The sequence below is a fragment of the Parus major genome, chromosome 5, assembly GCF_001522545.3.
Source record: "Parus major isolate Abel chromosome 5, Parus_major1.1, whole genome shotgun sequence".
Classification (NCBI taxonomy): domain Eukaryota; kingdom Metazoa; phylum Chordata; class Aves; order Passeriformes; family Paridae; genus Parus; species Parus major.
In genome coordinates this window covers 13,070,922-13,087,869 of record NC_031774.1, presented here as the reverse complement: position 1 = coordinate 13,087,869, position 16,948 = coordinate 13,070,922, and the positions used below count along the sequence as shown (strand labels likewise).

Below are 16,948 nucleotides of genomic sequence, written 5' to 3'. Positions count from 1 at the left end.
CCCTCTGGAGGAAGAGGCACAGAATAAAGACCATAGTTAGAAAAAAGAAAGGAAAAACAGCACAAAAGTCTGAACTGCCTCTTGAATCTGTACGTCCATGTCTGCAAGGGTGTGAAATGCTGCACATGAGTTGTCTGGTGTTGTACAGACTGCTATTGGTTACTGAAAAATGCTGGGAGTAGGACTACCATCAGCTGCAGAACTACACATCTGACAAGAAAAATTTCCGCTTACTTCATCTTTTTGGGTTATGGGGTTGGGTTTTTTTTAATGTTTAGAAAGAGAAATGTTTTTTAAAAAACCCAAACTTCTTTTTAAAATTACATTGTCATATAAATCATGTAGTTAACAAACTAAAAGTGTAGGTGCAGGTGACATTCACACCAAGGACACAAAAAGAGTCTAGAAGACAATGGGATGTAGCAAAAGGAGGAACACCTTTGGCTAAGCTCAGTGGCCTGGCAGTCATGTGCCAGGGCACCTTGTTGCTATTCTAGCTTTATTTATCAAGACAGCAAGAAAGAATGAACCAAACTGGGAAACTGTCCCGTCCAAAAGGAATTGATGTGTGCAAGGACATGCCACTATTTATACATAAAAAGTAGAAATAGTCTGAAGTAATAGTAAACATTTAATTACAAAACCTATAACAACTGCTCGGAGAGCTCAGAGTGATTACTTCAAACTACTATTCTGAAATCCCTAGGTGGGCTGCTTTAAGCAGCTGTAGGTGGTGAAAGTTAATTTCAGCCCCAACTGGCTGATTCCCAGATATCAACTGGACAATTGCCTTGCCCAGGGAATTAGTGCCAAGAGCTGTTTACAGTATGTACCAAAGCACTTCCAGCCAAAACTAAAGGGAAAGTCCACGGACACATGCAATTAAAATATAAATAATCACAAATCCATTGGTACTAAAGAAAAAGATTTTACCCAGAATATCCTGGGATGCTGTAGCAGCTCCACAATGTTAGTGTCTAAACTGAAATAGAAACAAAATATTGAAAGCAGAAGAAGTAAACACATCAATGAGAATACTGCTGTTTATACAGCAGCAAAGCCACATCAGAATGTTTTTAAATAATGCATCTTGTCAGGAGGATACATCCTTATGGGCATGCCCAGGTACGTATTTATACCCACACAGACATCCCAGTGTCCTGAACAGGTTCCAGCTTCCTGCCTCCTTTTCTTGCCTTTTCCGAGGATTTTGAGGCCTGTCTGGATGTTCATGTCACTGGGGGTTAACCCTTGCAGTCAGATATTTATTTTTCCCTGTAACTTTTGCTGCTGTTTGGACTGTAGACATTTTCCTGAGCAGCCAGAGCTCACATCATTTCATGGTCTCCTGTCTGCAGAAAAAAAACCCATAAATCCTTGTTTATTCTAAATAACTCAGATGAATTTTAAGTGGGATTGAGCCCCATTAGTTCCAGGTCTCTGTTTAGCCATTACATTCTTGGATTCAGCATCTTCAAGCAAATTTTGTACCACAGCCTGCCTGATTTATCAGATGTATTCTTTCCTCCTACTTACCAAAAGACATGCAGGTGAATTTCAGTATATTATTATTTTTTTTATTATTATTATTGTTGCTGTTGTTATTATTATTTTACTGCTATATTACTATTATTGTTGTTGTTATTGCCAATGTCATCATTATTACTACAAATTCCTTTTTTAAAATTGGCCAGTACCTTTTTCTTCCCCTCCCCCCATTTCACGGAACAATCACCCGACATGAAGCCACGGCATCCCACAAAGGAGCCCCTGTTAATGGAAGGCAGCAAATCCGTCCCGGACCAAATGTTTACATACAAACCCCGGCCCCGAAACCCTTCCTCCGGAGGTGGGGGCTGGGGAACAAAAGGAAAGAGGGGAAAAAAAAAAAAAAAAAAAAAAAAAAAGAAAAAAAAAAAAGGAGGGTGAAAAGGTAAAGAAACGCCCCCAGCTCCGGCGGGGAGCGCTCCGGGGCCGGCTGCGGCGGCGGGGGCTGCGGCGCTCCCCCCTCCGAGCCCGCGGCGCACACACGGCACGGGCGGCAGCGCAGCCCGGCTGGCAGAGCCCGCACAGCCCCCCCGGCTGCCCGGGGCGGTGCGCGGCGGAGCCATGCTCTCCAGGAAGGGGATCATCCCCGAGGAGTACGTGCTGACCCGGCTGGCCGAGGATGTGCCGGATCACGCCCGGTACCGCGCGCGGGAGAGGCGGGCGCGCTTCGTGGGCAAGAACGGCGCCTGCAATGTGGCCCATAAGAACATCCGCGAGCAGGGGCGCTTCCTGCAGGATGTCTTCACCACCCTGGTGGACCTCAAGTGGCCGCACACGCTGCTCATCTTCACCATGTCCTTCCTCTGCAGCTGGCTGCTCTTCGGCATGGTCTGGTGGCTCATCGCCTTCGCCCACGGGGACCTGGACCACAGCACCCGGCTGCAGCGGGACCCCGCGGAGGGGGCGGCGGGGTCTGCGGCCGGCTTCGTGCCCTGCGTGACCAGCATCCACTCCTTCACCTCCGCCTTCCTCTTCTCCATCGAGGTGCAGGTGACCATCGGCTTCGGGGGGCGCATGGTGACAGAGGAGTGCCCGGCCGCCATCCTGGTGCTGATTGTGCAGAACATCGTGGGGTTGGTGATCAACGCCATCATGCTGGGCTGCATCTTCATGAAGACGTCGCAGGCCCACCGCCGGGCCGAGACCCTCATCTTCAGCAAGCACGCGGTCATCGCCCTGCGCGAGGGCAGGCTCTGCTTCATGCTGCGCGTGGGCGACCTCCGCAAGAGCATGATCATCAGTGCCACCATCCGCATGCAGGTGGTGAAGAAGACCGCCAGCCTGGAGGGAGAGGTGGTTCCCCTCAACCAGATCGACATCCAGATGGAGAACCCCGTGGGGGGCAACAGCATCTTCCTCGTCTCCCCACTCATCATCTACCACGTGATAGACAAGAACAGCCCCCTCTACGACATCTCCCCCATGAACCTTCACCACCACGAGGACCTGGAGATCATTGTCATCTTGGAAGGGGTGGTGGAGACCACCGGCATCACCACCCAGGCCAGAACCTCCTACCTGGCGGATGAAATCCTCTGGGGCCAAAGGTTTGTGCCCATCGTGGCAGAGGAAGATGGGCGATACTCAGTGGACTACTCTAAATTTGGCAACACGGTGAAAGTGCCCACCCCCTCGTGCACTGCCAGGCAGCTGGAGGAGGACAAGAGCATTATGGACACCATGCCACTGTCCCCTAAAGGCACAATAAGGAGAAGGTCTGTCAAGCTAAAGCCCAAGTTTACCATAAGCGAAGAGCCTTCCTGATGCCTTCTGCCTGGGAAACTCTGTTTAGGGCTTTGTGTCTGAAAGATCTCATGAACTCAAAACACTGAGGTGGCCTCTTACTTTTTTTTTAAAATTCAGGTCGGTAGCACAAGGTATGTTCTGGTGTTATTTATTGTGGGGAAATCTAAAGCTAATTATATTTTTTTAAAGGTGTGAGAGATTTCAAGCAGAACTGGGAGTAGGGAAAATCATGGTCTGCAGCTTTAAATTTCAGTTCAGACTGTTTAATTGCACGATCATTCTGCATTGATTCAACTGCAGGTAATGACACATTTTCTCAAAAAATAAATGTATATTTATCCTCAGATATTGCAGGTTTTAGGGTCTTGCAATGTTCGCAAGTCCATAGTTTTTAACTGGTGGTTTTTTTCCTAACTTGAACAATCAATATCGCAAAATAAAATATTAATAATTAATAAAGTAGGCTGGATTTAAATTATATAAAAGGGTCAGGCAATGACACAAGACCAGATGTGGAAGTGTCTCTATATTATACTGTATGTCTCCAAGAAATTAACTGCTGGATTTGCATCATCCATATTGTGTTGTATGGAGCCACTCCTACCACATGCAGTATGAAATGTATTTGAATATTTACTTTTGTTTATTTTAAAAGCCTTTACACTTCCAAAATAAAACATTCAGGAATACCTTTTTGTACTGTACATTTCTGAGAGTAAGCAATGCTTTGCCGTTAAAAGAAGTAGCAGATAATACACAGTTTAAATTCATTATAAATAGGGAAAAAAAATCTGCATTTTAATTTCAAAATGAACAGAAGCAGCATTCCCTCTCTCCAAGCCACATGGTGATAGGACATTCAGTACAAAATATAACCTCCCCCTTGGGTCACGGTGAATTCTGCTAGATAATCAGGGAATAAAAATAGAATTACATATTTTGAATGAAAGAACAGTGCTGAATGCTGAAAATATATGTGCATGGAGTAGGGAAAACCTTTTACTTCTTTCCCTTTTGTAAAAGAAACCAAGATTTTTGTGCTTAAGGGAAGGAAGGGTGTACAAGACAGTGTGGTCACTTCTGTGTCAAAAACATTACTGCTGCTGAGAAAACAATTCCCTTTCCAATCTCATCCTGACCTCCCTCTGCAGCTGGTGCCTGCCTTGGTTTTTAGCTGAATCCAAGATCTGTCATTTGCCAGGAAACATGAAGGAGCCATGTTCACTCTCTCGGTCCCACAGTGGTAACAGGAACAATTGCCCTTCGCCCACTCCTGCAAATCCACTCTCTGGAGATCCTGGTAACAACAGCAAGTTTATTTCTGAAAAGGGCTGTTAGGAGATGGCACCAGCATTAGCTGCAGGGCAAACTGCCACCCAGTTAAAAAAACATATAATGTCCATAGAAAACCTAAAAAAGCATCACAGAACTGACCCCACACCTGGTTGGGCAAGCTGTGCAGAGAGGCATCAACTTACTTTAAACATAATTATTCAAGGAGGATCCAGTATCAAGTCTTGTGTCTTCTGTAGTTCACAACACCTAAAATTGTTTGTGTTGGCAATAATATAGCAAATTTCTGATGCCTTGTCAGTGTAACTATATGACAAACTCATTCAAAAGGATAAGAAAACTTCCATAGTGACTATGGAATATTTTCAGTCATCTGTAAGAAAACAATCAATATTTGGGTGAAATCAAGTATTGAGTTAAAATGGAAAAATATTTGTTATGTTTTTGCTGTTTATGTATTTCGGTTTTATGAAGTATTATCAGACTGACAGTTATAGGAATAAATGCCGGTTCAGTTTCCAAATCCCCAATACACCTATATCATTCTGTGAACAGCTCTGAAAATGTGAAATGAGTTTCACAACAAAACGACAGTAAAAGCAGCCTTAGCAAGTAGTCAGCAAAGAGAATTTGGAAAGGCACATTTTCTATTTGTAATCTTACCCCCCCTACACACACCCCATTTTTAAAATAGGGCATGATTAAATGCCTGACATGATTAAATTTCTTCTGTAAGAACAAGCTGATTTGTCACATTATTTTCTGGCTTTCCCTTTTTTACTGCCCCTGTTCCATCTGCCATTGCCTGTCAGAGGACACTTACGGTAGAGCTCCCTGCATATTTCCCAAGCACCTTTGTTCCTTTGAAAGTTCATTGTTCTTTATCACTTGCCACAGAGTCACTGCTCTGTTCTCACAAGCGTCACACACAAAATATTAGTTTGCTTTCCAGTTACTTGAAATCTTTGGCCTCTCCAGAAGTCTCCTCAGTGCATTGTTTCAATGTGTAGGATGCACCTTATGGCTCTCTCATTAAACAGCTTCAGCTCTGGTTGCATTTTAAAGCTCTTCCCAAGATTTGACCTAAATGTGGGGCAGTTTCAGCAGCAATACCATGCAACTATTTTCAGGAACTGATGCATGCTTCTGTTTGCCTCAGGGAAATCTGTGAAGCTGAGAGGTGGAAAATTCTCTTTGTTCCCTGTGAGATGGGAGGGGAAAGATGGGAAGAAATAGCTTCTGTTCACTGGGCTGCTGTCAGGACCATGTTACTTCTTTTTCAAAAATCTGCCTGATTTTTCTGAAGTCTTGCAAAAAAGGGGCTTCATAATATTATGAGGAAGGCAGGATTTGTGCTGTTAAAATCACCATAGTGAATTATTTGAGTCAAAGTGCTTGTGATTTTGAATCTCAGCATTGTTGTGATATAAAATCCTTCTGTTCTTTCACCATTTAGAACATTCAGAAGCATTTTGGGGGCAGAGCAAGGAAAGATGAGCATATTTATTTTGCACTAAGGATATTACTTCTTTTTGGGAATCCTTTCATTTTGTCATTTATGAAGTATTGGGAACACAGGTATCTGAAATTGTCCTTAAAGTTGTCCTTCTACTGACCACCCCCATTCTCCGTGGGAAGGCTCTGAAGAAGGCGTCACTGCTATCATTTGACACAGAAAAGTCCTCATTCCTAGCAGTGAACAAACGCTGTGCTTTCCATAGTTGAACTCAGCAATGAGTGGGCTTTTGAACTTTCTTTCTCAGCCTACATCTGCTTTTTGGTAGGTGGTATAACAGTTTGGGGAGAGCTGTGGCTCCCACATTTCTCGGCATAGAAAGTGGTATGAGGGGAGCTGGAGACTGCATCATCTGCTCAGGGCTTGCCCTGGCTGAGGTGTGGACATGGCTACAATATAGCCAAACAAAAGGAAGCCCAGTGATGAGTTTTTGCTATGGCAGGACCAGCTGAATTTATGGAATTGCCTTTTGTGTGCTTCAGGAGACATTATCAGTTTGTACTTACAGGTTCACACCGTTCAGTGCTTTCAAATTGGAGTTTGTGGGGCTGCTTGGATGGAGAGAAGAAGGATCACAGAGCTATTTAGTCAGAAAGGGGGGCTACAGAACACTTATGGTTCTAAAATACTTGTAGTGACTGCTGGTGAGCCACTGGGCATCTCAGTTCATGTTGCATTTCCTAATGAAATCAAAACATATGTATACAAAATCAGATTATAACAAGGTCCGACTTTCTTTCTTTATCCCTCAAGGCACATGAGGGATAAGCACAGTGTTACAGCAGTGTACTTCAGCAGGACATGTCCCTATAAAATAGATACAAGCCAAAAGTGAACTTAAGAGATGGCATTATAAGGGAAAAGAGAGTCAGGATTACAAAATAAATGCATTTAAAACCCAGAAGTTACACAGTGTGAACACAATGTCAAGCAGTAATAAACTGTTTTATTTTGACACACCAGCAAAGGTGTGACAGTGCTGAGATGAGAGATCAGAGCCCTAAAAAGCAGATATGAGAGGCTGGAATGAGAGTCTTTAACAAGGCCAAGGTCTATGTGCTAGCACAGATTAGCAGCAGGGTCAATGTCAAAATTCAGGCTGCCCTGTAAAGCAGGACTGTGGGCTGGGCATGATCAGCATTGCTCAACCCAGTGGGTAAATATTGCTGCTTGTTGAGCAAGCTACAAGGCACAACAGAGTCCTGTTGGAAGCAGTGCTGGGAGGACTTGTTGAGGTCTGACCCAAACTAACCTTGTGGTTAGTTATATATTAATAGTCAATAATATCAAACTAACAAGTAATTAACAGTTCTTTGAAAACTGAACTTGTTTCTTCATGTTTTCTTTCCTTTTCCACTCTTTGTACCTCAGTCACCCTTGAAGGTGAGGATCCTAGGTGTGCTAGCACAGATTGGGACAAAGCACAAAAATGTTTTGGGGAGCAAAATACGAAATTAAAATAGATACTAGAAGCCCAAAAACTTCAGTGAAATTGCAAAGCTTGCAACTTTCACAGTGATTACTTGTACAAAACAGGATATTGATAAATCACCATGGATTTATGCTCCTTGTTGTTCATTCCACAAGTCTGAGTGGAAGGGGAAGCGTTTTAGCTCTTCAGAATAGGGTTAAGGAGAAAAGGTTAAGGTTCAAAATGAATGCATTTAAGGCTCCCTGAGCCTTTCCCTCTCCCTGTGCTAAATGTCCTACTGGCATTCCCACTAAAAATGGGCACGACAAGTGTTCTTTGCAGGGTTTATTCCTATGTGGAACTTCATTCATCCAGAGCCAGCTGCCCCATTCCAAGGTGGACCTCTCCAACCTGACAGCCCTGATACAAGCATCCTGGAAGGCAGCAGAAAAATCACCACCCTTTTCAGTGTGGTTTTGGATCCACGGGCATCATCTGCCAACCTGCTGGAAGCACGTGCTGCAGCAGAGAGAGGGATTTTCTCATCCCTGCAACCCTTACCCAAGCAGAAGTGCTGCTGGAGGCGAGAAGAGCCTTGTGAGAAGGAGGTCTGGGGGAGCTGGACCCCAGCAGGCACAGACACGTGTACTCAGTGTGGCTGGGGACTGCCTGACTGCCTGTAACCAGTGACTCAGTGCACTATTTTTGATTCAGCAAAGGGAGAAAGATACGTGATACAAACCTCCGCACCCCACCAAGGAGAACTATTAAAAGAGCAGAAGACATTCTTGAGAGGTTGCAGATACTTGCTCTGTCCTGCTCTGAGCACTGTGGGGTACCTGCAGAATATGCTGCATGTTCTTCCGGCTTACTCTCCTGTATTAATTTATAGCATGACTTTAATGAGTTATCGCAGGGCAGTGACTCAGTTTAAGTAGAATTTTCAAAACTCAGAACCTGCAGCCCCTCTCTGCCACTTGCCTCTGTTGACCTTTGTGCCTTCCTCGCTCAGGAGTTTAAATGCAGATGGCACCACCCCATGAGGTTTCCTAACCAGCCTCCTCACTGCAGAGCTGTGCAGCATTAGATGGCAATCCCATCAGAACTGGAGGGGCCTGGGGGTACCTTGTGGCAGTGGCCCCACAGAGAAACTTGGCCCCTCTTCCCTTTCCTCACTGGGCTGCCACCCTTTCCCTCCTCTAGCTGCTCCTTGTTCATTCACTGTTTTAAGTGGCCAATACTTGCTTATAAGTTTTGGCCTTGCTCTCTGCCCAAGAGAAGGGAGGCACAGGATATAAATACCATTATTGTTGTTATATTCACAATAATTTTACTCCCGAGTGGAGTTGAAGCGCTGAAGCTGACAGTGAGCATCAGTGCCAGCAACAGGAACCCTTAACTTCAATGAACTTCAGCTCCCATTTTAAATCCTGGGCCTTCAAATCCAAGAAAGACTGCCAGGGAGTTCATTAGCACCAGGATTTCCCTCTTAGGACTGGCCACTATTACGCTAATGGGGCAGGCAGCTGACTCAAATAGCCTCTGATGGGGCCTTTGCTGCATCGTGATGTCGTTTCTCAGCAACAACATCACCTGATATTGTTTCAGCATCTCCTGGAAACTTGTTCCTCTGCCTTCTTAATAAAAAATCTTGCTTTATTTAGTTTCCTCAAGCTTGAGAAAATATGGTCCTCGCACATATTGTATAATCCTTTTTGCTAAGGCATTTGACTTTGTTAAATGTTTATGTCATGGTCTTGCCATGTGCATGAAAGGTGGTTGTAGTGAGGTGAGTGTTGATCTTTTTCCCAAGTAGCAAGGGACAGAACAAGAGCAAATGGGCTCAGGTTATGCCAGGGGTGGTTTAGGCTGGATATTAAGGAAAATTTCTTCACTGAAAGGCTGCTCAGGAGTTTGAACAGGCTGCCCAGGGAAGTATTTAAAAGCTGTGTGGATGTGCTGCTGAGTGACCTGGGTTAGTGTTGGAATTGGCAGTGCTGGGCTTACAGTTGGACTTGCTGACCTTGAGGTTCTTTTCTAACCTAAACTCTCCTTTGATCCTAAGTTCTCACTGTTTCCTGGTGAGTGTATGCTCATAGTAATGGGGACAATAAAGTTGTTAATTCTACCTTAGCTTTACAACTTTAGAAATAAAAATTAGCAAGGTGATGTTTCTTTTGTGGGATAGGTGGAGAAAAGAAGCAGTGAGATGAGCAGGAAGATCACAGTGATGTTCTTACAAATTGTGTGGATTTTGGTGGAGCAGAGTGTCCAGAGAGCATCTTCTTTGTGTAAAATGATGGCAAATTCTTCTCTAAATTATAAGCAGTAAACAAATATTTTTCTGAAGTCAGTATCTGTCTTTAGAAGTGACTTTGTAGGAAGTAGCAGCTACTTTCTCACAGGTTTTCTTCTCTGAAGTGTTGCCTGGAAATTCTACATTTAGAAACCACCTGCTTTACTAAATGGATGCTTTTGACAGTGATATTGGATTATTTGGTTTGAAAAGTTTTTCTTTCATGTTTCCATTTTTAAATTACACCAAAGTTGCTATTAATTTATTTTATTCCTTTTCCTGCTTTCACTGCTCATTATTGTATGTAGCCTGAAGAGCCTGTCACTTCTGTTGTGCTCCTGTTTAAGGAGAAAAACAGAATTAAAAGTTCCCCAGCATGCCATAGCCCTGTAATCCATGGTCAGAACTCTTGAATTACAATACTACCACTCAAGATATTTCAAAGGTATCACAAGTGTTCTTATTCTTATGTGTAGCTCTATGTTCACTGAAGTGTCCATTTTCTTGTCTGAGTGGAGCTAAGTCAAATTTTAAAATTTATGTTTCCTCAAAAGTCTCATCTTTAGTAGAAACTCACATCTGAACCCACATTCTTCGCTCTATTTCCTTTTTGCAAGTTATATAGGAGATTAAACCAGACCTATCCTCATCCAGTCCTTATTTTCTACTGTTATTCTCAGATGTCCCTTAAACCAGACAACTAAACTCACCCATTTTCCATTCCTTCCACACACCCAGAAATGAAGTGTCACATCACAGTAGCCTTTGGATGTGCAGCAATGCGCTTTGATCTCCAAAGTGGGAACTGCTTCTTGGCTGGATGGACCAGGATTGTTAATTTTCTTTTTTCAGAGGGAGGTGAATAAATGTTTTGGCAGCAAAGCCGCTCCGTAAATGTGTCGCGTAATGGCTGAGTAATTTGTGTCTTGCTATTAAAACTGTTATTTCTACATTTCACTGATGTCCTGTAATGTTAAATAATTACCTGAAGAGACAACTGTAAATATAAGACTCTCTGCTACCTCATTCCCATTGCTTGGACTTGACCTTGAGCAAGCCCAGTGTGAAAGTTGTGTGTTCACAGAACCCTTCTCTATCTCTGCACCTCTCTGGACTGTCAGAGATCCCTTAGCTACAGCTGACTTTCATATGAAAAAAAAAACAAAAACCTAACTAGCTTGGTTTAAAAACTATTAATATTAACCTGGAGACAACTTGTGGTAATGATGGATAATATAGATTCTGCCTTATTCCATATGCATGTTGTTGATCCAAAACGTGGAGTTCTGTAGCAAATATGGGGCCAAGTAGCTGCTGAATCCTCTCACTTATCATGTGTTCCAGTGATATTTGCCTGCTGAGGTGAGGGTCATGCTCAAGGGTGGTATGATCAGAATGGCCTTTACAGTTTTGTTCTGTCCTAAAACTAAAAGTCTTTAGACTTTGTGTGCCTTTGATTTGCTGCTTAGTAGATGCAGTTTATTAGCAGTCCTGTTAGCTTCTTCTTCAAAGAAGGCAGGAATTAAGTTAATTGCAATAGTAATGTTCTTATACTGACCTGTCATAAAGGGAGTTAGCATATCCATAGAAAAATCCACAATCTCACATTTGAATGTATTTCTCAATTTACACCGGTCCACAAAAACTTTTAGTAATATTGTTCCCATTACTCAGTGTCCACTGATCACTGCTTTTCACATTGACTCTCAGGAAAACTGCTCCAAAGTGTGCTAAATCAAACAGGTGTCACCTTACTGGCTTTAAAAAGTCTGGATACAGTTCAGAGAATGCCTGGCATGAAATGGTGTGCTGGCACTCACATTTCATTCATTTTCCTGAAACAGTTTAAATAAATGAAAAAATACTGAGCAGCAGTTGGTGAGAGGTTTCACTTGATCCTTAGTGAGTTAGAGGTGGAAAGTTTTATTAGTTTGCTTTGTAGCTACAGCTCATTCATTGCTGCAGTGGGGTGGAAATTTTTGAAAATTTCTGCAATTTTCTGATATACAGAAATACTTGTTTAAAGATATGACTGCATTTAGGTAAGACTCCAATACCTTTAATAACTTTGTGGAGTCCCTTATTCTGTTATCCCCCCACACTAAAAGAAACTTGAGTGTTTTCAAAACTAGTACTCAAATTTAAACTAATTTCTAAAGGGTAACAAATAATTATAAAATAACACAGTTTTCCTGCAAGAGTGAGTTGATAGGCTTGTCTTAATCATGTTTGATGTTATCAGGTACAAAATTTGATATGGGAAGTCCAAGACACACAGTCCTGTTGACTGCAGTTTGTGTAGAAATTTCTCATCTCACAGAGACAACAGAAGACTTTGCTAAAGCAAGAGAGAAAGTCTTCCTTTAAAAAGCTGCTGCAGTAAAATACTCCTGGGACACTGAACCAAGAGTGACTTATTGCAGAGGAAAGAGCCAGACCACAGCAAAAGAATGTGTGTGTTGGGGTCTGGGTGCTCTGTACCTGGGCTCAGTGAGACACATGCACATGCACATACAAGGTGTGTCACACTCACATATTAAAAGGAAGAAATGTTGTTCATTCTTAAAAGGGTGTTTTTAAAGGTTTTTTTGTTTCTGGCAGCAGGAATAAGAATGACTCCTATCAACATAATAGCAACGAAGCACTTGAGCAGTTTTCAGCCCAGTCACCATCATCCACCAACTAAAATAACCATTCTGTTACTTTGCTACAGAGATTTATAGTTTGAGGACAAACTAGTTGAGAAGTAAACCCCAGGCATAGGTTTGATGCTAATGGTCCTCAACTATGAAATGAAAAATCTATACTGCTTTCTAGCCTCAAGGATTTTACAGCAGGTCAAATATGAAATTGTATCTTGTGGTTGAGAGGGGAAAAGGAAAGAGGAATTGTTCCTGTCAGATGTGATCTCATGGAAAGCAAATTGGTGGTGGAATGGCTGGATTAAAGACAACAGAATCTCAGTTTGTGGGCTTTTATTTTTTTTTCCCCCCCAACCACTTTACTTTCAGCATTTCCTAGTGGGGAACATAACATTCTTCACTCGACATAAAACAATTCAAGCAAAGAAAAAACCCAAGTAAAATTCAGCCTTTGTTCATACCAGTTCATTGAAGCCTTTGTAGAGACTCTCAATAGCAAAAATAACATGCCAAGTGAATAGATCTTGTGGAGCAATACATGAATTAATTTGATAGACAGCTCCAGCCAGGATCTCCTGAACTGTGCTTGCAGGTGACTCATGAGTTACACCTTCCTGGCCCAAATGACTCTGTACAACTCAAACAAATTGTTGGCCCCTACAAATTGCGTCAAATAGTGCTCTGTACTGCCCTTCCAGTAAGAGAACAACTGAGATTTATTTTACATGCCTGAGAATCTTAGAAATGTCTCTTTTTTTTAAAGAGCTTGCTCCAGGCTTTGTACTTTGAAAACAACTTTTTTTTTTTTTTTTTTGACAAATATGAAAGCTGTAGTGTCATCTGAAGCAGAGGATAAAGGTAGAAGCAGATGCTTGAGTGGGCCAGTAGCTCTTGTCTGACAATGACTATATCCTCCTCCAATAACCACTGAATTTTAATCTCTTTAGGTCAGAAACCAGTTAGTCCCTGCACACAGAGAGACTGTAGAGTATTCCCTACTGCTAAATAAGCAGATAAAGATGTGAAAAGGAAGTCAAAGAAACTTGATTATTTATCTCTTGGTATTTATATATTTGGTTATTTATAAAGGAAACAAGAAGAATTCAGTCTCAGAAATACGAAAAATAATGGGTTTTTTACAGCTTAAATACAACTAAGCTTTAGTCCTCTGGCTATGAAAATGTATTTATTTATATTAATTTAGTACTCATCCAGCTACAAGGCTTCTGTAACAAATGTACCATGTAACGACATATTTTATTTTCCCCAGTTTATTAAGTTCCCAGCTTCTCCTTGCTAGTCCTTCTCATGTCCCTGAAACAGCTATGCCAGCACAATTTTAAAGCTTGAGAATTAAAAAGTACAAGTGACTTCCCTGCTGCACGAGGAATAATCTATTTATTTTCTCCTAAAGGGTCAATGTCATCCTATTAAAATATGCTTCCTCAGGAAAAGACTTCATAAACTATCCTTTTTTTTTTTTTTTTTTTTTTTTCCCCTTGTGAGAGTTTCTTAAAACCTTCAAAGATAAGTAGACAATTGCTCAGTGGATAAGGCTCTCTGATTTTCAGTAGGGTAGACAGGAATACAGATGCCATGGACATTTTGAAATTCTCAGGCTAGCTCTGTTTTTTAATCTTAATCTAAACCTCTGGCTAGGTTTAGATCCACATCTACATTTTTCTTTTTTACGTGTTGATTTGCAAGTGCAGTGCTTTGTAGATGTCTCACAGTGGGAACATCAGGTCTGTGTGGGATTCTATTTGTTTTTTTCCAAACAGTTTATTAAGATAGTTTGTGACAAATCGTGTGAAATCTTACCAGGAACAGTACTTGTGTTGCTCCTTAGGTCCAGCCCTCTCAAAACTCCCTATTTCTGGCATGTCAGTGCTTATAATTCTGGACATGCAGGGCACAGCTGCACTGACCTCCCTCCAGGGCAGACTTGGAGCCAATTTGAGTCATGGCAGAGCTAGCATGGGTTTAAAAGCAGTGTGTCCTCTCTAGATGTTTTCAAGTGGACCAAGGAGAAAAGCATAAACATGCTGCCCAAAGGACACAGGATAAGAGAATCACCTTGCAAACTGAGAGGATTTCCTTGCAGTACCCTTTGAATGTGCAGCATCAGCAATGAGCTGTCTGTGGGGTTCTGAAAATGGATTTCAGTTGTCTTTGCAATGCAGTTTTGTCTCTAGCAGAAAGCAAAAGTTTTGTCTTTAACTTCAAGATCTGCAGAGGATCCTTCTGAGAGCTACTCATCATCTTTTTGCCTAAAGAGTTCAATACGTTCAGGAAAAAAAGGAATGGGCTGTGTGAGTTGAAGAGCCTTCACAGCAGCTGGCATGTCCATTAAGCACTGCACTGCATCCAGCTCTGGTGGATAAAAAAGCAAAGCACCAGATTTATAGAAAGTTTTATCAAGAGAAGAGAGCAAGGTGGTGATTGAGAGTGTCCCCCTCTCCCAGACACTGAGCACCAATGACCCCCAGAGGAACCCATGCTGGAAGCCCCAGAGCCCAGGCAAACAGAGGAGGGCTGGGGAAAGATGGGCTTCACGATTGTACCCAGCACAGATGTTAAAATTTCTCTGAAGAAATACCCAAGATGAGCTTGCTTTCCTGGTTAGGGAGATCCAGCGGCTGTGACCAGCATTGCACAAAAAGTCTCATTGTCCTCTAAGTGTGCCTGAAACTGAAAAACTTTCAGATCCCCCTGATTCTTTAGCAGAATTGCATTGTCTTCTCCTACAACACTGCTTTGTGGGGCAGAGGAAAATGTGTACCTTCCTCTCTTGTGGATACTTCAGATAAAAAGCTGTAATAGTAATGGTTTGGGATGAAAGCCCACAAGATCATGATTCAGAACAGCTCTTTCCAAATGCTTCTTTTCTATGCTTCCTTTGAACAACGCTACTTTTTGAGGAGCTTTAAGGAAGAAAGGATACCCTTGTCTGTGGGTGCACACTTTACCCCAAGAGTGGGACGGGCTGCTTAGCTTGTGGGCAGCCTTGAGGAACTATGTGGGAAGTGAGTTGCATTTACACAGTGCAAGTGCTTGCCTAAATAAGCTGGAGTTTGCTTCTTTTTTTTTTTTGGTGAAGAACCAACTCATAATGTGAGTTGGTTCTTCACAAAGGTTTAGATCCTGGACTGTGATAGTGCATTAAAGTATTTTATTTTTTTATTGCTTTAAAAAGTGCAATTACAATATCTTAATTGAAAAGCTGCAATTATTTAAATAGCCTTTAGTAAATAGCCTCCAAAGTTCTCTGTGAATTTGTTTGTGAAAGAGTTTAAATGCATAAGTTTGTCACAGTTTAATGATAAAGAAACTGTGTCATCAAGCAGCTGGGAGTTACCACTTTGAAGTTCTACTGATGACACCCGTGCATCAGGCATGAGCAGGAGGATGTACATTCACTGTTTTTTGGGTCAAACTGCATCTATCCAGCCAGCCATTTAGGGCAGGATGTGAACACACTGCCTCTAATCCCAGCACTATTTTTTCCATGTTTCATACTACTATGTTGCAATATGGTTTTGAGGGGCTTTTATTTGTTTGGGGTTTTGATTTGGTTTTAAATTTTAAAAATGCTCTGTGATCACTTGGTGCCACCCTGGCTTTGTCCTGAGGAGCCCAGGAGACATATGAAACATTTAGGACACGTCTAGACTGAAAGCTGAGCTGTGATGAAACATGCATGAGCTGGCAGGGCCCAGGTCTGCAGTGCCACGTCAGACACAGATGGCTTAGCAATCTCCAGCCCAACTGCAGCTGCCAAGGAAAACTTTTTGCTTTTAAGCAAACTGGAGAAAAGGCGTGTGAGTGTTGCTTTTTGGGGTAAAATCACAGTAATGGTAAGGAGCATTCCAGTGCTGGCTGCAGTCATTCATCCTTCCTATTAGCCTCAGAATAAAATCATCTGCAGGAACAGTTTTCAGTGTAGAAATTGTAACACAGAATTGAAATTTAGACACTGGAAGCCACTGATGTGGTTGATAGTGCTTAATGTACAAGAAAGCTCAGCCCAAGAGGAAGACAAGCAGCTGTTAATCCAGAGACTGAGCCAACTGAAGTGCAACTTGGGACCTGTAAATAATTAGTAGATGAATTAATAAAGACCATTATGGTGATACTGTCATTACCAGCAGATCAAATTAAATCTACTCATCAGGATGGATAACTGGCTGGTTATTTTTCTCATCTGAAAATAAAGTAGAAAGTTAAAATACAGTTAGTTAGACTATGAATAGCATATGTGATTTCTTAAGCTCCTTCATATTTTATAATACTCAGTGAACACAAATAAATTAATATTTACAGCACTTAACTTTCCTCTTGTTAAAAATTAAAATACATAGAAAGAGGAGTTTTAGGCTAAGAATTACAAAGCTATTGTAGTTGAAATGGAGTCATGGCTTTATATCCAGTGAGCAACATGACATTGAACACAGACAAACTAGGGATAAAGGGAAGCTGCTCATAAATTTAAGGTG

General features: G+C 42.0%; 1 protein-coding gene across 1 annotated transcript; it reads left to right on the top strand.

Annotated features, from left to right (window-relative positions):
- Positions 1-1,757: 1,757 nt before the first annotated feature.
- KCNJ11 (potassium inwardly rectifying channel subfamily J member 11) lies at positions 1,758-5,345 on the top strand. Its single transcript, XM_015632286.3, has one exon. The coding sequence runs from the start codon at positions 2,110-2,112 to the stop codon at positions 3,310-3,312; it is 1,203 nt and encodes a 400-aa protein (XP_015487772.1). The 5' UTR covers positions 1,758-2,109; the 3' UTR covers positions 3,313-5,345.
- Positions 5,346-16,948: the final 11,603 nt, after the last annotated feature.

Excerpts from the sequence above, each read along its gene's own strand:
- KCNJ11 (XM_015632286.3), top strand. The coding sequence starts at position 2,110 with ATGCTCTCCAGGAAGGGGATCATCCCCGAGGAGTACGTGCTGACCCGG.